The sequence below is a fragment of the Molothrus aeneus genome, chromosome 15, assembly GCF_037042795.1.
Source record: "Molothrus aeneus isolate 106 chromosome 15, BPBGC_Maene_1.0, whole genome shotgun sequence".
Classification (NCBI taxonomy): Eukaryota; Metazoa; Chordata; class Aves; order Passeriformes; family Icteridae; genus Molothrus; species Molothrus aeneus.
The window spans coordinates 1,598,678-1,615,427 of record NC_089660.1 but is presented as its reverse complement, the minus strand read 5'-3'; the positions used below and the strand labels follow the sequence as shown (position 1 = coordinate 1,615,427).

The following is a 16,750-nucleotide window of genomic DNA, read 5'->3' as shown; positions in this document are numbered from 1 at the left end:
CTGGCTGAAGTTTCCCTTGGAAAATCTCCTTAATGCTGATAGGGGAAGATGTGTGTTAATGTCTTCACAAACAATTCCAGGGCGTTAATTAATGGCTTTGAAATGGCTCTCGATGTCTCCAGCAGCCTCAAGGGCAAGGCTGTTACAGACCCCAGGCAGGTTTGACTCCTGAACTTTAGGGTCACAGATAAAGGCTCAGCACTTTAAAGCCTATCACAGAACCAGTGGGGAAAGGAAGAGGGCTACAGGCACCCAGCAGTTGGGATAAAAGGGATTTTGAGATTCCCCAGTGGGCTCTCTCCTTTTATTCTAATCAAGTTGCATGACTCCTCTGTCCCCTTTATGGATGCTGGCTTTCCCCACACGTGGGAAATATGGAAATATTGATCTCACAGTTGTGTTCCAGGCAGATTTTGGGATATTGTCCTGAGTGCTTCACATTCAGGAAAGGTTTCTTGTTTCCTCAGGTTGTTACGCTCTGGATAAACAGGTGAAAAAAAAAATCACCAGCACCTTTAATGCTGGTGAACAGCTTTTACAAAACCCCTTTAATTCCAGCTGCTGGTGAAGGCAGACTCCCTTTGCTAAGTCAACTTTGCAAAAACAGGGTATTACTTCAGTTTGCCACAGCAGTAATTGCTTTTTATTTTTAAGCTGAGCCCCCAAACCCACTGAATTTGAGATTGATGTTAATTGCTCCCAAACTTGGCTTTATCAGCTTTGCTTTTCTCACTTTGCTGCTGAAGGTGTTTTCGTGGCTTGAAAAGTGCAGAGCCCTCCAGCAGTTCTGTGTGCAGCTCATTAATCTTATCTTGACTTTGAGGAATGAGCAGAAGGTGGGGGAACAAGGAATCACATCGGTTGGGTTGCTTGTGTTTGTTTGGAAGCAAAGGCAAAATCCCATTTTTTAACCCAAAACCCTGGTACAGAGGCATGGGGAGCGCTGGTGCTGACAGCTGACCTCCACCCACACCCTTGGCAGGGAATTGTGTGTTTGGGGAGTCCCAAATGCTGGAGTTTGCTGTGCTGGCTCCTTCTCTCCGTGGAGCTGGGATGGGTTTGGCTCCTGGTGCCGGGCACAGGCAGGAGGAGGCAGGGAGGGTCCTCAATCTCCTCTCCCCATCCAAACCTGGCAGAAACAGGAGCAAGAGTCATGGAGGGAGAGAGAGGGACCCAAACACCCATCCCTGGAGCTCCAGGATGTCCTAGAGGAGCTGGGGGTGCCCTCATCCCCTGCTCAGGACGCTGCCAGCCACTCCTGAGGGGGACAAGAGCTGGGCTGAGTGATTGCAACCAAACAGGCACCAAAATGACCCAAAGTGTAGGAAATGGAAGGAGCTGAGGGAAGAGTTTGAGTGCTCTGAGTGCCCTGGCAGTGGGGATTCATGGAAAGCAAACAGCTGAGGTTGCAATAAAGTGTTTATTCCTGTGTACACAAGGTTTTTTCAAAACCTCTCCAGCTCCTACACTTGGAGTCATTAAATCATTGTTTATCTCAAGTCCTTTGATCACAGTTGTGTTTAGGTGAGAAATAGCAGGCTATAAAATGTCATTTAACAGGCCACAGTCAGCCTGGAGCTCTCTTCCTCCTTCCCTTTCCAAGGGAAGATCAACTCTAATCCTTCTGTGGGATCAGCAGCGCCCAGCCAGAGAGGGATTTGCTCTTGCATTTCTGCAGAGCTAAATGAACTGATTGGGAAGATTTTCTGCCAAATCCTGTCTTCTCCACCTGGTCCCCCAGGCTGGGGAAGGGGCTGGAGCCCCAGGAGCAGCTGAGGGAGCTGGGAAGGGGCTCAGCCTGGAGAAAAGGAGGCTCAGGGGGCCCTTGTGGCTCTGCACAGCTCCTGCCAGGAGGGGACAGGGACAGGAGGAGAGGGAACGGCCTCAGGCTGGGCCAGGGCAGGCTCAGGGTGGGCACAGCAGGAATTTCCCCATGGAAAGGGGGCTCAGGGCAGGCTCAGGGTGGGCACAGCAGGAATTTCCCCATGGAAAGGGGGCTCAGGGCAGGCTCAGGGTGGGCACAGCAGGAATTTCCCCATGGAAAGGGGGCTCAGGGCAGGCTCAGGGTGGGCATCAGCAGGAATTTCCCCATGGAAAGGGGGCTCAGGGCAGGCTCAGGGTGGGCATCAGCAGGAATTTCCCCATGGAAAGGGGGCTCAGGCACTGGCACTGCCCAGGGAGGGTTGGATCCCCATCCCTGGAGGTGGCACTCAGAGCTCTGGGCTGGGGACAGGGTGGGGACAGGGCACAGCTGGGACTCGGTGCTCTGGGAGGGCTTTCCCACCTCAGTGATTCCATGAAATGCTGTAAGCAGCCAGCTGAAAGAGGCTGTGGGGTTTGCCAGGTTTATCCTCTCTATGCCTGGAGGTGCTGGTGTGGCTGGGCACAGCAGGGACGCTTTGGGAGGAGTGCACACAAAGGCCTGGGGCATTCCTGAACCTGCAGCCACAGAGCATCCCCCACCTGCCAGCAGCACCAGGGCAAGGCAGGAGGGAGCAAGGAATGATAAAAATTCACTTTTACATTTTGTGCTACCAGCCAGGAATTTCCAGTAGCCAAAAGAACCCTGGGGGAAAAGTTCCCTTTCCTAAACGCTCCCTCCAGCCCAGGCCCTGCTCCATGGGGGAGTCACAGCCTGGGTGTTTTTCATATTGTTCAACTCTTTTCTCAGTTTCTAGGGAAACACTTTAAAGCACTATATTTATGGGAACATCTTTCCAAACACCTCCGCCAACACTTAATTAATGGAGTTTTTAAGCCTGGCTCCAGCTCCTGCAAATTAAGAGTGTGCTCTGATGGCAGCTGTGCAAGGGAGACACACAGGCTCTGGAAATAGAGCTGGGGGTGCAGAGGGGCAGCTCCTGTTGGTGTTTGTGCCCAGCCCCACGGGGAGCTCAGGTCCCCACACTCCTCTGTGAGGCTGCATCTGCTTTTATCAGAGCAGTCTGTGCACATGGAAATTCCCTGCACTGAGCTGGCCCACAAAAATGAACTTTTTGATGTCTTGAATGACATTTTTAGCAGCAGTGTCTGTGCACAGAGGGGCAGTGAGTGGAGATCTGGAAAAGGCTGTAGAAGGATGTGAAAATAATCCTAAAACCTGGGATTTCCTGGGGCAGGCTGGGCTCCAAGGGCTGGGCCTCATTGCCAGCCTATGCCCAGGGCAGCTGCAGTGCCAGGGCCTTCCCACAACACCTCCCTTGATTTCCAGGGCTCACCCCCAGCTCTAGGCTGGCAAAGTTCCACTTGTCCCCATGTTTGCCTTGCCCTCTCTGCCAGGAGCGGCTGTTCCCAGCAGTCAGGGACCCCTGCAGGTGAGCACCTTCCTGCTGGGAGCTCCTGCCCTGCTCAGCCCCAATTGAACACAATTAACGAACAATTAACAAACACTCCCAGGGCCTCCCAGGCTGGTCCTGCCTCCTGGGTGGCATCGGCTCCATCTGAGCTGAGCCTGCACTCCCCATGCTCAGGGCACCTGGGCCTCCTCTCCTGTTTATCTGGAGTGAGAAATGTGGTGAGGGCTTTGTGGAGAGCATTCAGAGCGTGCACTTAGCTGGGCATGGAGGAGGAGGTTTAACTAAAAACCGAGGAATTGAAGGGTTCTGCTCTTGAGTCAAGGGCATTCCAGGTCCTTGCTTAGAGACGACACCTGTCTGGAGCCTCCACACCAGTGAGGGCATAAAAATGAGCTGGTGGACACCAGGGGCTGGGAGGTTTCTGGCTGCCACCACTGGAATGATCTTGAACAAACTTTGGCTTTTTATAGTAAAGCTCAAAACGAGCTGGGAACTGTTTTTGTGTGGCTTGGAGTCACACAGGGGGTCAGGGAGGGTCTCAAATAAAATGTATTTTAGAAATCAATGTTTTATCCTGTCTGTGCCAAGTCTTCCATTAGCAGAGGTAACTGCAAGGAACTTTTTTGCTCCTCTGGAGGTTTGAAACTGGGAAACTCTCCAGGAAACATCAGAAGTTAGACAGCCAATAGCTGTATTTGTCTCTTGCTGTCCAGGATGTAAACAGGCAGTGGGAAAAGGGCACAGCCTGGAGATTTTAATACCCAGCCTCGTGCCAGGACACTTCCAGGGGTCTTGACTAAATGTCTCTCATCTAACAATATTTTCCTGACTGCAGATATTGTTTGAAAAAGCAGAGCAGGACCTCCATGGTTTCTGATTTGAACATGTGGCAAGTCCTGGGCTTTGGGCAAAGATTTGGGAAGAAAGGTTTGAGAAAGAGAAGTCAGAATGAGAATGACTGAGAACTGCCAGAGGGGGTTTTGATCAAGTGGTAACAAATCTCTGGGCGTAGGGCAGGGCTTATTTGGGGGGAATTTTTACAGGAAAAGGTATAAAAAGATGGGACATTAAATGCTTTGAGCCCAGGAGCAGCAGCACAGCTCCTGAAGAGTTATGGGCTCTGTGCGCACCAGTTTTGCACCTGGCCATTGCAGGAGGCAATGAATCTCAATTTCTTAATTCTGTGAGAAATCTGGGCGCTCAGAGTATGTTTGGTGTGAACCTAAACCTTTATTTTCCCACTCTGCGTCATGGATCTGCACCCAGTCCCTCCCTGTTTCTAAACTCCTGAGGTAAAGCTTGAGTTGTGCATGTGTGTAATGGTGATGCCTCTGTGAGGTAAAATAATTCTGTACAGCGGCCAAACGACAAACATTCCTGTGCAGAAATGCACCCTGGGCTCTGCCTTCAGCACTGGGAGAATATGGAAGGGAAATGAATGAGAATTATTTGGAATATTGGAAATGAATGAGGATTATTGGGAATATTGGAAATGAGGTGCTTGACTCCATCATCTCTCCTGAGCACAGCTCTGTGCTGTTTGTTGTGGAGCATTCAGCCTTGTGTGTGACAGGAGAGAGGCAAAGCCACCTAGAAAAGAGGGGATAATCACATTGTGGTTATGGAATATGCACCAACAGTCAGGATTGCTATTCTGCTTCTTTCATCCCCTCTGTTCCTCATGAAGCTGCTGTTGGTTTGGCAGAGGCTGGGGGCTCACTTTCTAATTCTAATCAGGAACTGATCAAGGCATTTCTGATTAAGCTTGTGTTTGATCTTTGGTTTTATTCAGCATTTACAAAGAGAAATGATTGTTACAGCATCTCTGCTGGGCTGTGTAGTGTGTCCAAATCCCTGCCTAAGCCAGAGATTTGGGTTTTTTCATTGGGTTGTGGGGTGTTTGGCAATTCCATTCAAACACTCTGGCTCTGCACAGAGCCCCAGCTCTCCCAGCAGAGCTGCTCCATCCCTCTGAGCCTCCTGGTGCCTCCTCTGGGCAGCTCCAGCTCCTCCCTGGGCTGCACCTCCCAAAGTGTTGGGAGAACACAGGGGGAATGTTCTGCACGTGGAGGGGACAGTTGGATTAAAGTCTGCACACTTGCAAATATATTTTAAGGAAAAAAGACTAATCCAGGGTGCTGCAGAGCCCAGGTGGATGTGCCAGGGTGGCACAAGGGCTCTCTGGAAGTTGTCAGAGGGTTGCCAAACAAAGGATTTGCAGCAGCTGCCTTTGCTCCATGTAAATACTGTGATCTTAATCTCCTGCTGATTTCAGAAGTTAATTTTAGCTTATATTCTAGGTGACAGTCTAATGGGTTTTGAGGGCTGTGCTCACATGCATCAGCCCTGCAGTGGTATCTGCTCACATGTGGGTGTAAATTATGTAACTGGGGATCTGCTGCCTGCCAAGGAGCAGAGCCAGGCCTTAGGCAGAGCCCAGAGCTCCCCAGGCCTGGCTTTATTTCCTCCCTCATTCCCCAGGTGCAAACTCCTGCCTCTGGCTCAGCCCATGATAAATCATCTCCTGGTCCTGGGTGAGTGCTCGGCCCCAGATCCAATTTCCACTGAGCAAAAGGAGAATTTCTGCTGCTGCCAGCTGGGAGAGAGCAGGGAGAGAGCAGGGAGGGAGCTCAGGGATTGCTGGGCTGGCACTGGGAGCTCCCTGAGCCTCACCTCCAGTCCCGGGGGCAGGCTGGGCACCACAGTGAGAAAAACATCCCTAAAGCTTGGGAGAGCCTCCCAAGGGGGGCAGGGGATGGGGAAGGGTCTGGAGGGGCCATGGGGGAGCAGCTGAGGGCGCTGGGATTGTGCAGCTGGAGAGGCTGAGGGGATGGGAGACAGAGAAAGATAGAGAGATACAGAGATATAGAGAGATGGAGAGATGGATAGAGAGATAGATATAGAGATATATACAGAGAGAGAGATAGGGATGATAGAGATGGGAAAAGGGGGCACTGTTTTAAACTAACATAAAAGCAGGATTTAGATTAGGTGTTAGGAAGAAATTCTTTACCCAGTTCTGATGGAAGGTGGCCCTGCCCATGGCTGGGGGAGTGAAGGTAGATGCTGTTTAAGATCCCTTCCAAGCCAAACCTTTCTGTGGTTCTCTGATTCTACGAAAATCCAGCAGCAGGACCCCTGAACCCTTCTCCAGGCAGAGCACCTGAGAAGGAGATGTACACAAGCACTGAAAGGAGATGTACAGCCAGACCCAGACTGGCATCTGCAATGTGTTTCAGGGTCTGCAGCTCCAATCTCTGCTCTGGGACAGGGACAGGAGCCAGGGGAGGGCTGGGGCTGGGCCAGGGCAGGGTCAGGGGGGATTTTAGGGAAAAGTTCTTCCCCAGAGGGTGCTGGCACTGCCCAGGCTCCCCAGGGAATGGGACACTGCTCCAGGGGTGCCCAGGGTGGGATTTTGGGGCAGTGCAGGGCCAGGAGCTGGGCTGGGTGATCCTGTGGGTCCCTCCCAGCTCAGGATATTCCAGATTCAGTCCCGGAGGCTGAGGTGGGAGCAGGGCTGGAGGTCCTGGTGTCTCCCCAGGTCCCCCCGTGTGTGGCAGCCCCAGCAGGTCCCTGTCCCCAAACTGGGGAGCGCTCCCAGCACGGATTGACTGCTCCAGCCCACACACAGCAATTTCTGAAACATTCAAACTGCCTGTCTTCTCTGCTTCATCCTGACAATTGGTTTTAATCAGTGTTATCAGCTGCTTAAAACAATTCATTCTCTGGAGCACTGCAGCTTTCAGCCTCCGGGAGATTCATGGGGCAGGGTTGGTGATGGTATCAGGAGTTTTGTTTCAAACCAGCACAAAAGGAGAAAACCTCATCCCTTCCCTCCCACCCCACCACCACAATTTATTTGATTTTTTTTCTAAACAAAACCTCAAATAAGCGAATCATATGACCGAGTTATTTTGATACGTGGAGTGCTGTTTATTCCTGGCTTGTCAATACTTTAATTAATTTCAGCCTCTTTCTAAAACAGAAGTGAAGGACATAATTGACTGGGATCTGCTGGGAGCTGTCCTGCCATCTGCACGGGCTGAAGTGAAGCAATGCAGCATTTAAAGGCATTAAAGGAAATTAAATGCTTCTGGATTAATGCTGACTTCTGATTAATATTTTAGAAAAGGACGTGGGAACAGCTGGAAAGGCAGAGATCAAATCATCACTTCCTTATTGTCATGTTTCTGTACTGAGCCACATTATCAGCTTTACTCATAAACAGCTTATCTCGATTTGTAGGTGCTTAAATCCTAATGATTTTTTTATGCCTAGGAATAATCGGGGAAGCAGGAAGGAGGAGAGGCCAATGACAGCTTATTTGTGGTTATGAAATGTTACAGAGGGAAAAGCCCTGGCTGGAAATGATCAGCCCAACCCTTTATTCCCCACACCCCAGGGAATGTTAAATCAAGAGAACTCTTTCTGAGGCTCCCGTTGCTGTGAGTTTTTAATCTCAGGGGTTTCCCCTCTGTGTGCAATGGGATGCAGGGAAGGTGCCTGCTCTGCCCCCATGACTGATCTGTGCTCTTTAACTGCTGCAGAAAATATGCAAAAGCACTTGAGCTCATTTAGAAAAGTTGGGGTGTTTACAGGAAAGTGAAAATTGAGCTTGAAAGAGTAATTACCCTTCTTTTTACTTTCACATTAATGACTATGCAGAAGAGCTTTTTAAATATGTCCATATGTGGGTTTTAAGCATTCATTCCCCATCAGTATTTCACCTTTTTCCTTAAGTGATTTCTATATTCCTGCTAACCAGCAATCATTTTGCCTGAATCTCATTTCCTCATAATAGCAAACCCATCAATCTCTGCTTTATTGAAGAGGGAGGCAAGCTTGGGAGCCAGAGCACTCCGATTTGATAAAAGATGTTATGCAAACCATTGATTTCAATTTACAGCAATATCCACTTCTTCCATTATTAACAACTTGGAATTACTCAGACTGAATAATTAACACGTATTCCTGATGATGGATTATTCCAAAGGCAGAAAGAGCCCAGATGAAATCCCTCCAGCACCCCAGCGAGGCATCTGCTGTTCGATGTTCCCCGGGGGAGCAGTGGGAAATGGCACGAGGGAAACCCTCCCAAAAGCGATTTCAGAGCTAAAGTTCCTCTCCCAGGTGTGCCAGGGGCAGTTCCCGCCCTGCTGGGCTCTGCTCGGAGCCTGGCGGTGACCGCTTCTGCCCAGGGATGCCACCACCCTCAGCGCAGGGTGGGGAATGTGGATTTAAATCCCTGAGAGGTGAAAACGCCCCAGGCAATGTCTGCAGGGATGTGGCTCAGGGCTGCGCTCCTCTGGCGTTTCCAGAGCTTGTTTGGGTGAGTAAAACTCAACATTTCTGGGTGCCAGAAGTTTCGAATCTCTTTTAGCTTTTCTCCAAATCGGGGAGAGCTCAGTGAGATAAAGTGTAAAAAGCCTGGGGTGTTGTTTAGTAAATGAAAAGTGACCCCAGGGCCAGTCAGGGTAAAACCCAATGACAGTTCCATTTTTCAATTACCTGAGCAATCTCACAGCATTAATCCTGGGTGTCCAGCACCAGCTCTGTAGGCTGAGAAGGAATTTCCCTGCTGAATTAGTGTCAAGTGTTGCTTTTAATGCCAGTTTATCTCCAGCCACAATTGATAACAGGAAAAACCCCTTCCCCACCTGTAAAGTCACATAAGCAGGTGAAGGTTTAGGATGCAGTTTATTCGGGATATATCATTAGAAACAGCTTTAGGAGAAAAATATCAAAATTTTGTAATAAAATCAGGCTTATGAGGAATTTATTGCATGCTGGGTGTTACCTTCTGAAAAAAAAAATAACAACTTTCTTTGATACAGCAAATTATTTGTAGAAATGCAGATTTAAAATATGGCTGACATTGTGTGGGGGGGTTTTGTGTTATTCTTTCTTTTTCTTTTCTTCCTCTTTGTTAACTGAAAGAAATTATTGATCTCAGAGTAGGGGAAAATTAGCACTTGGAAAAAAATGATTTCCTTTTCCTAACTCTGGAAAAATTACTAAGTAAAAAAAGAAAAAAAAGGAGGTTAAAAAAAAAAAAAGAGCCAGACTGTTTTGTGTTTTGTAGCACAGAGTGAAGAGAGAAAAAGGCAAAACATTACGTAGATTTCAAAACTGAAGATGTAAAATGCTTGTCTTGAGGAAAGTTTGAACCCATTAGTCCTTGTCACATCACATCAGGAACTGCAGTGACAAAGAGTGAGGGGTTCAGACTGAAAAAGGGGAAATTGAGGTTACAGGTAAGAAAAAATCCTTCCCTGTGAGGGTGGGGAGGGTGGGGATGGAATTCCCATCCCAGGAGTGTCCCAGGCCAGGCTGGACAGGGCTTGGAGCACCCTGGGACAGCAGAAGGTGTGGAATGAGATGAGTTTAAAGGTCCCTTCCAACCCAAACCATTCTGTGATTTTACAATACTAAAACCTTGTGAAAAAAAATGGAAAAAACTACAGGGAAAAAAAAAAACCAAACCAAAATGCTTCAGCATGGAAAATAACATGATTTATTTGTGTGTAAAGAGAATGGAGATGTAAGGAAATTACATATAAATTGTGAGGAAATGTTATGTACATTGTGAGGAAATGATATACACAACTCCCAAAACTCAAATCTGCACTATTGCACGATGGGTCAGGAGTGAAACAAAACTAAAGAATTCCCAGAACATGTGAAAGAACTCAGAGCAATATTTGAATATGTATAATCTTCATAAATATTCATCTGATCAGTGCAATGGAAAAGTAAATAATGAAAGTTGTTTTAACTAACTGGTGTGCTCAGGGCAGTTTGCCAAGCAGCCCAACTGTACTGTCCCTTTTATCCCTTATTAAACTTAGAAAAATGTTAAGGGGTGAGCCCTGTTTCTCACACCTTTGTCTCTGGTTCCCCCAGTTCCAGTGAGGGCTTCGGCATCGCGGAGAAGATCCTGCTGCTCTCCTTCATCTCCGCCGTCATCCTCATGGCCATCCTGGGCAACCTGCTGGTCATGGTGGCCGTGTGCCGGGACAGGCAGCTCAGGTGAGCCCCTGGGACACTGCCCCTCCCGGCTGCTGCAGCACAGGCTGCTCGGTGGTTTTTTAAAGCATTAACCCAGTGATAAATAAGAAATCCAGCCCGGCTCCATGAAGCAGTCTGCGCTGACTGACAGAGGTTCCAGCCAGTAACAACTCTCCTGACATGTGGCTGGTCCAGAGGCTGGGGGTGTGGGGACCAATGGCTCTGTAGCACTGGGAGTGTTTGAATTGCCTGTAGAAGCTGCTCAGGAGCAATCAAACAGGCTGATGTTTGGCTGAGGAACAGTGGGGATCTGCTGGGGGCTGTGGTGGTGTTCACAAGGGTCCCAGGACGAGGGAAGAGACGAGGATCTGACTCCATGTTTCAGAAGGCTGATTTCTTATTTTATGATATATATTATATTAAAACTATACTAAAAGAATAGAAGAAAATATTTCATCAGAAGGCTAAAATCAGAATGATAACAAAAGCTTGTGACTCTCAGAGAGTCCAAGCCAGCTAACTGTGATTAGCTATTAATTAGAAACAACCACATGAGACCAATCACAGATGCACCTGTTGCATTCCACAGCAGCAGATAATCACTGTTTTTCTTTTCCTCTGAGGCCTCTCAGCTTCTCAGGAGAAAAATCCTGGCAAAGGGATTTTTCAGAAAATATCAGAGCTACAGTGGGTTAAGTCCCAGATGCACGAACATTGTGGTGTTGAGATGGCAACCTGCTGGTCCTGGTGGCCAACCATGGCCAACCTGCTGGTCCTGGTGGCCAACCATGGCGGCCAACCTGCTGGTCCTGGTGGCCAACCATGGCCAACCTGCTGGTCATGGTGGCCAACCAGAGTGGCCAACCTGCTGGTGATGGTGGCCAGCCAAACTGGGCAACCTGCTGGTCCTGGTGGCCAACCATGGCCAACCTGCTGGTCATGGTGGCCCTGTGCCTGGACAGGCAGCTCAGGTGAGCCCACCCAGGGGCTCCTGATGAGCTGAAGGCAGGAGCTGCCCCCAGGGAGTGCCCCTGCCTTGCAGACCCTCCCTGCCTGTCACAGACACATTTTATGAAAAATCCTTTTGCCAGCATTTTTTCTCCTGAGAAGCTGAAAAGCCTCAGAGGAAAAGAAAAACAATAATTATCTGCTGCTGTGGAATGCAACAGGTGCATCTTTGATTGGTCCACGTTGGTTGTTTTTAATTAATGGCCAATCACAGTCCGGCTGTCTCAAACTCTCTGGAGAAAAATCCTGGCAAAGGGATTTCTCAGAAAATATCGTGGCTACACCTGCCCTCAACTCATCCCACAGTGCTTTTTAATTCCCATCCTTGTTTTTTAGCATTCTCTGTAGAAAACCAGACAAATCAGTGAGAAGCACATCTAAGCAGCAATTCCCTGCAGAAGCAGGTTGGCCTCTGGCCCTTTCCCATCTCAGATTTCCCAATGAGCTCATCAGCAGCACACAGACCAAGGTCTGGTTGTGGTTGTGCAGCACCAGCACAACTTAGCAAATGTTGCCCATGATTTGAGGGGGTCACAGGCACAATTCCTGTCTCAAGGCTGCTGCTAACCCTGGGAATTGTCAGCCTAGCCTTAGGAGCAGAGAGAGATTTAACAGCCTCTATTCATGCGCTGCGTGGGATTTTTAACGGATTTAATTCTATTTTATTGTTGTGATTTAAAAAGTACTCTTCAAGTTAAAATTACAGCTTCAGTCTAGATTATTCTCAGTGCTTTCTGGAAGGATTTTTGCCATTTACAAGTTAAAATAAAATCCCCTTCCTCCACCCCAGAATCTCCAGTGCAAGCTGTGAGGCTGAGCCACATGCAGAAGAGGCCTGTGAGCATCCATTTGCTCCTCTGGATGAGCAGAAAGATTTAGGCCAGGAAAATGGTGGATATTCAGCTTTAAAAACCAGGAGCAAGCCAGGGGTGACCATATAAAGTGAGGAGTTTTTAGTGTGATTTTAGTTTTTAGAGAGGAGCTTTTAGTGCGATGGAGCAAATTAACCCCAAATTCAAGCTGGAACCTCTGTCCACGAGTGGAGGCTGCACTGAACCCACCCTAATTTTGTGATCTGCCTTGCAGGAAAATCAAGACCAACTATTTCATCGTGTCCCTGGCCTTTGCTGACCTGCTGGTGTCAGTGCTGGTGATGCCCTTTGGAGCCATGGAGCTGGTTCAGGACAACTGGATCTATGGGGAGATGTTCTGCCTGGTGAGGACCTCCCTGGACGTGCTGCTGACCACAGCATCCATCCTGCACCTCTGCTGCATCTCCCTGGACAGGTACGAGCTGCAGAGGGGCACTGCTGGAAGGCTCTGAGAGCTCTGGGCTGTCCTGAGCTGCCAGAGGGCAAAGATGGACATGGCAGAGCAATAAATCCCTCCCAGGGGCTGATCTGGGAGAGAATCCTGCTGAGGGCAGAGAAATTTGGAATGGGATGAGATTTGTGGGGAGGGCCTGGGTTGTTCTGGGCACAGCTCTGCTGGCAGCACTGGCCAGGTGTGGTTCTGCTCCTCCTTTGGAGGAAAAACACCTCAAGTGTGTGCAGAGGTGGGAGCTGAGCTGGGGCAGAGGGAGGGACACCGTGCACAGGGGTTGTTCCAGCAAAGAGGCTCCTCTGCTCCCAGGATGAGGGGAAGCAACCTCAAACTGCACCAGGGCAGGCTCAGGGTGGGCATCAGCAGGAATTTCCCCATGGAAAGGGTGCTCAGGCCCTGGAGCTGCCCAGGGAGGTTTGGATCCCCATCCCTGGAGGTGTCACCTGGATGTGACACTCAGTGCTCTTGGTGACAAGGTGGGGATTGGGCACGGGTCTTCTCCAGCCTAAATCTCCTGGGAGATCCTAAAAACTTTCCTTTCTTTCAAACTTTTCTTGCCACCTGAAAATAAAGCCCAAAGCCTCGATAATTTATGGTGAGCAATTCTGTTTGACTGCTCTCTGCAGATTTTTTGGGTAAATGGCAGAACTTCTATAAGAGTTTTTCACAAGATAAACACTCAGTAGAAATCATTTTGGTTATTCTGATAATATTTTTAGAGGTTGGTTTTTGGGGTTTTTTTGAGTTCTGTGTGGAGATTTCAATACTTTTAAAAACCCTGTTGCTTAGTATTGCTAACAGGGCCAAGATAACCATAATTACTCTTGTTATTGTGACAGCTGATATTTAAATATGTGACATTTCAGTACCTTGAGAGTCTGAGTGCAGCCAGACTTCAAAAAAAAGTTGCTTAACCTCTGTATTGATGGGCAGCAGTGCTGTGGGGTGGGAGGCAGGGCAGCAGCAGAGGCAGTTTTGTATCCAGAGAGAAGCTGACATCCAACAGCCACAGCTCCTGTCCTTATCTGCAAGTTTAGATGGCTGGAACACAAATGGGAAGCTCGTTATCTTCAAACCATGGACAAATTGCCACTCTGGGCCAATTACCAGGAAAGCAGATGTTGGGCACCGTGCTCTGGACACGACCTTGCTCTCTGAAATGCTGGAGTTTGATTCTCCAGGCTCTTAATTAAATAGAGAGGGTTGTGGAGAGAAGGGAAAATGGGATTTCAGCCCCAGCTCTGCAGCAGGGGATGAGGAACCTCCTGGGTGGGGGCACAGAAAGGAGGTTCCCCCTTTCTCCTGCCCTCCTGGAGAAACCCCCCTGTCCAGAGCTGCTGCTGCTGCCTGTCCCCATCTGTCCCCAGGATCCTGGGACGGCCTGGGCTTGGGGTTGATGCTCTAGGGACACCCCTCCACCTGAGCCCTTGGCATTAACCTGAATTTCTCTGACATTTTGTAGTTGGTTTGGGGTTGGTTTTTTTCCACAGCAAGGACTGATTGAGACCAGTGTGAAGGGGCCAGAATAGATGAGGAGAAAGGGGTGGATGACCCCAAAAGGGCAGAGCAGGTGGATGAATGAGAGGTTTTTGTGGAGGGAAGGATGACTCAGCCCAGCATCGATCCTCCCTGGGCTGCAGGGGCAGCACTGCTTCCTTCTCAGGACTTAATTCAATTTTTTCAGCTGTTTGCTCTTGTGTTCATTCAGAATTTATGGGAGTGTGCTTCTTCTAGTTGGTAGTTTTTCTGTGATCTATTTCCTGCCTTCTGTTTTATTTCAGGGCATGCAGGTGTGAGTTTCAAGGGTTTTCTGAAGAAAACTGGGTGTTTAATCTAGTCCTAAAGACTCAGTTTGAAAGTCATTCCCTTCAGCATATTCACAAAGTGTTGCTTGAAAAGACTTTTATCTGATAAAGTCTTGTATCTATTTCCACTGCTGCCTCTGGAAAAGGAGGAAAAAAGCTCTGAGGCTTGAATTCTCAAAGGCATTGGAGAAAATCTGGAGAAATCACCACGTAATAAACTGATTTTACTGCTCAGACACAGGGAGAGAAGTACTGCAGACAGCTTCTGCTAGTCTCAGTTGGAAAAGGGATTTTCCAAGGTAGCAAAGGTATCTCAGGTCTCACTGAATCCAAAGTTTGCTGCCACTGCCTTAAGCTTTTTCATCATCTCTTTGATATTCTAATACATTAGAGAGATTTACCCTTGAAATATTTATTTATTGCATGTTTTATGCATGCATGTCCATCCTTTGTGCCAGTGCAATAAAAAATAATTGCCCTGCAGATAAACAGACCCAGAAGCTCTGATGGAGTCTCCAAATACAGCGAACCTGTCAGGAGAGGCAATTTTCTCCTCCAATATTTGCAGTCCAATTTGCAATGCAATTACTTCTCAAAGTCTTTGGGGGGGTGGAGAAAACAACAGAGAAACAAACAGGTCCCAAATGTCTGTGGGCTGGGGTTTGGATGCACATCTGGAGCTGGAGCATCCTCTGCCTGCCTCCTGCCCCCTCCCGGCTGCCCCAGCCCAGGAAGGTCCCCCCAGGGCTGTGTCCCTGCTCTGTTTGCTGGGGTGTTTCAGACACCTGCACACCACAAACCAGCCCTGAGCGTGTCCTTGGATCCCAAACTGATCCTACACTCAGGCCCAGCCCAAAATCCCTGCTAAGCCAGGGCTAAAGCACGGCAGATGCAGCCGGAGAGTGACAGCTGCTCCTTGTGCTGCTTGCAAACATTAATTACCAATAATGGACAGCAAATTAGCTCACCCCCATGGGAGAGGTGATGCTGTAAAGCCTCCCAAGCCCTGTGGTGACATCCTGTGACAGCAGCCCTGTCCCTGTGCCTGGGCACAGAGCGTGGCCCTGGGGACACGGGCGGGCACTGCCCTGCTCCCGGGGCTCCAGCCCAGCACTCCCTGCTTGTCCCCTTCCCACGGATCACAGAGGGGCACGAGGGACTGCCTGGTGCCCAAAGGATGCCCAGGCTGTGCTTGGGAGCACAGGGTGTTTGCCCAGGCTGGGAGGAAGCTGCTGTGCCCTATAGAACATCCCTGCCTGGCCAGGGCCACAGGGAGCTTGTTAGTGGGGAGAGTGATTAAACTTTGCCTAGCTGGCAGTAATTAATGGCTACAGCCTGATGAAATGCCCCAAATCCCAGGTTGTAAATTGCTGTGCCTGTCTCACTGGATCTGACAGCTCAGGTGGGAGCACAGGGGCAGCACAGGCAGGGACAGCCGGGGCTGTCCCCGAGGCAGGTGACACAGAGAGGTGACACAGCTGTGGAGCTGTCCCTGCCAGGCAGGACACCAGGCAGGGACTGCAGAACGCAGCTCTGAGAGCACTGAGGAAAATCCCAGAGCAGATGGCCACAGCACAGGCTGAGGGACGCTCTGCCCTTTATTCATCTTTGCAAACCCTCCAGAAATATTTCATTTATTTTGCCACCCTTACTGCCAGTAACCCTCACACACCTCAGCCTCACAGGGACCATCAGGAGCCCCCTCTCTCTCCATTTGGCAACATACATTTGTTTGTGTTCCCTGCTAACTCCAATTAACTGTTCTCTTTAGCATTTTTCTCAGTGTAATTATCTCAACACCAGCAGGCCGTTGTTTTTCTAATAAGAATTTAATTTTGTTAGATATAATCACTTTAGGACATTTTCTTTTTCTGGACCAACGATGCAGAACTTTATTTTCTTTGGCGCAATGAGAGCCCAAAGCTTATATGCTCAGTGGGAAAAAGGAAAATAGAAAGAGCTGTTCTTTCCAAAAAATGTTAAAATCTGGTTATACAGAGGCCAGAACCTGTTTTCACTGAAATATCAGCAACAGCAGTGTTGGATTAATTTCCCAAAGGCACAAATAAATTGAAATTGTGGCTCCTTAGGTTCATCACTTGGTCAGGGCTCAGCTGGAGACTGTCCCAGGCTGGATTCCCTGAGGGACAAGGACAAGGGCAGTGACTTCCCACTGACACTTGCACCCTAACTTTGGGAGAGATCCAGTAGCACCCACAGTTTTCCCATCCTTTTGTCTTCTTTTTTCCAGTTTTCCTATCTTTTGGCTTCTTTTCTCCTAGATGATTTAAGGGGGGTGAAATATTACTC

The 16,750-nt window shown here is 48.9% G+C and overlaps 1 protein-coding gene across 4 annotated transcripts in view; it reads left to right on the top strand.

Moving 5' to 3' along the window:
- Positions 1–16,750, top strand: part of HTR4 (5-hydroxytryptamine receptor 4) — a 66,378-nt gene that overhangs the window by 21,807 nt on the left and 27,821 nt on the right. For all 4 annotated transcript variants that reach the window (XR_010784605.1, XR_010784604.1, XM_066560343.1 and 1 more), the window contains exons 3-4: positions 10,200–10,325; positions 12,399–12,599. Coding sequence is in view for 2 of the 4 variants with exons in the window: in XM_066560343.1 (XP_066416440.1) it covers positions 10,200–10,325; positions 12,399–12,599 (327 nt within the window). In the remaining 2 variants the exon portion in view is untranslated. The remainder of the gene's footprint in view (positions 1–10,199; positions 10,326–12,398; positions 12,600–16,750) is intronic.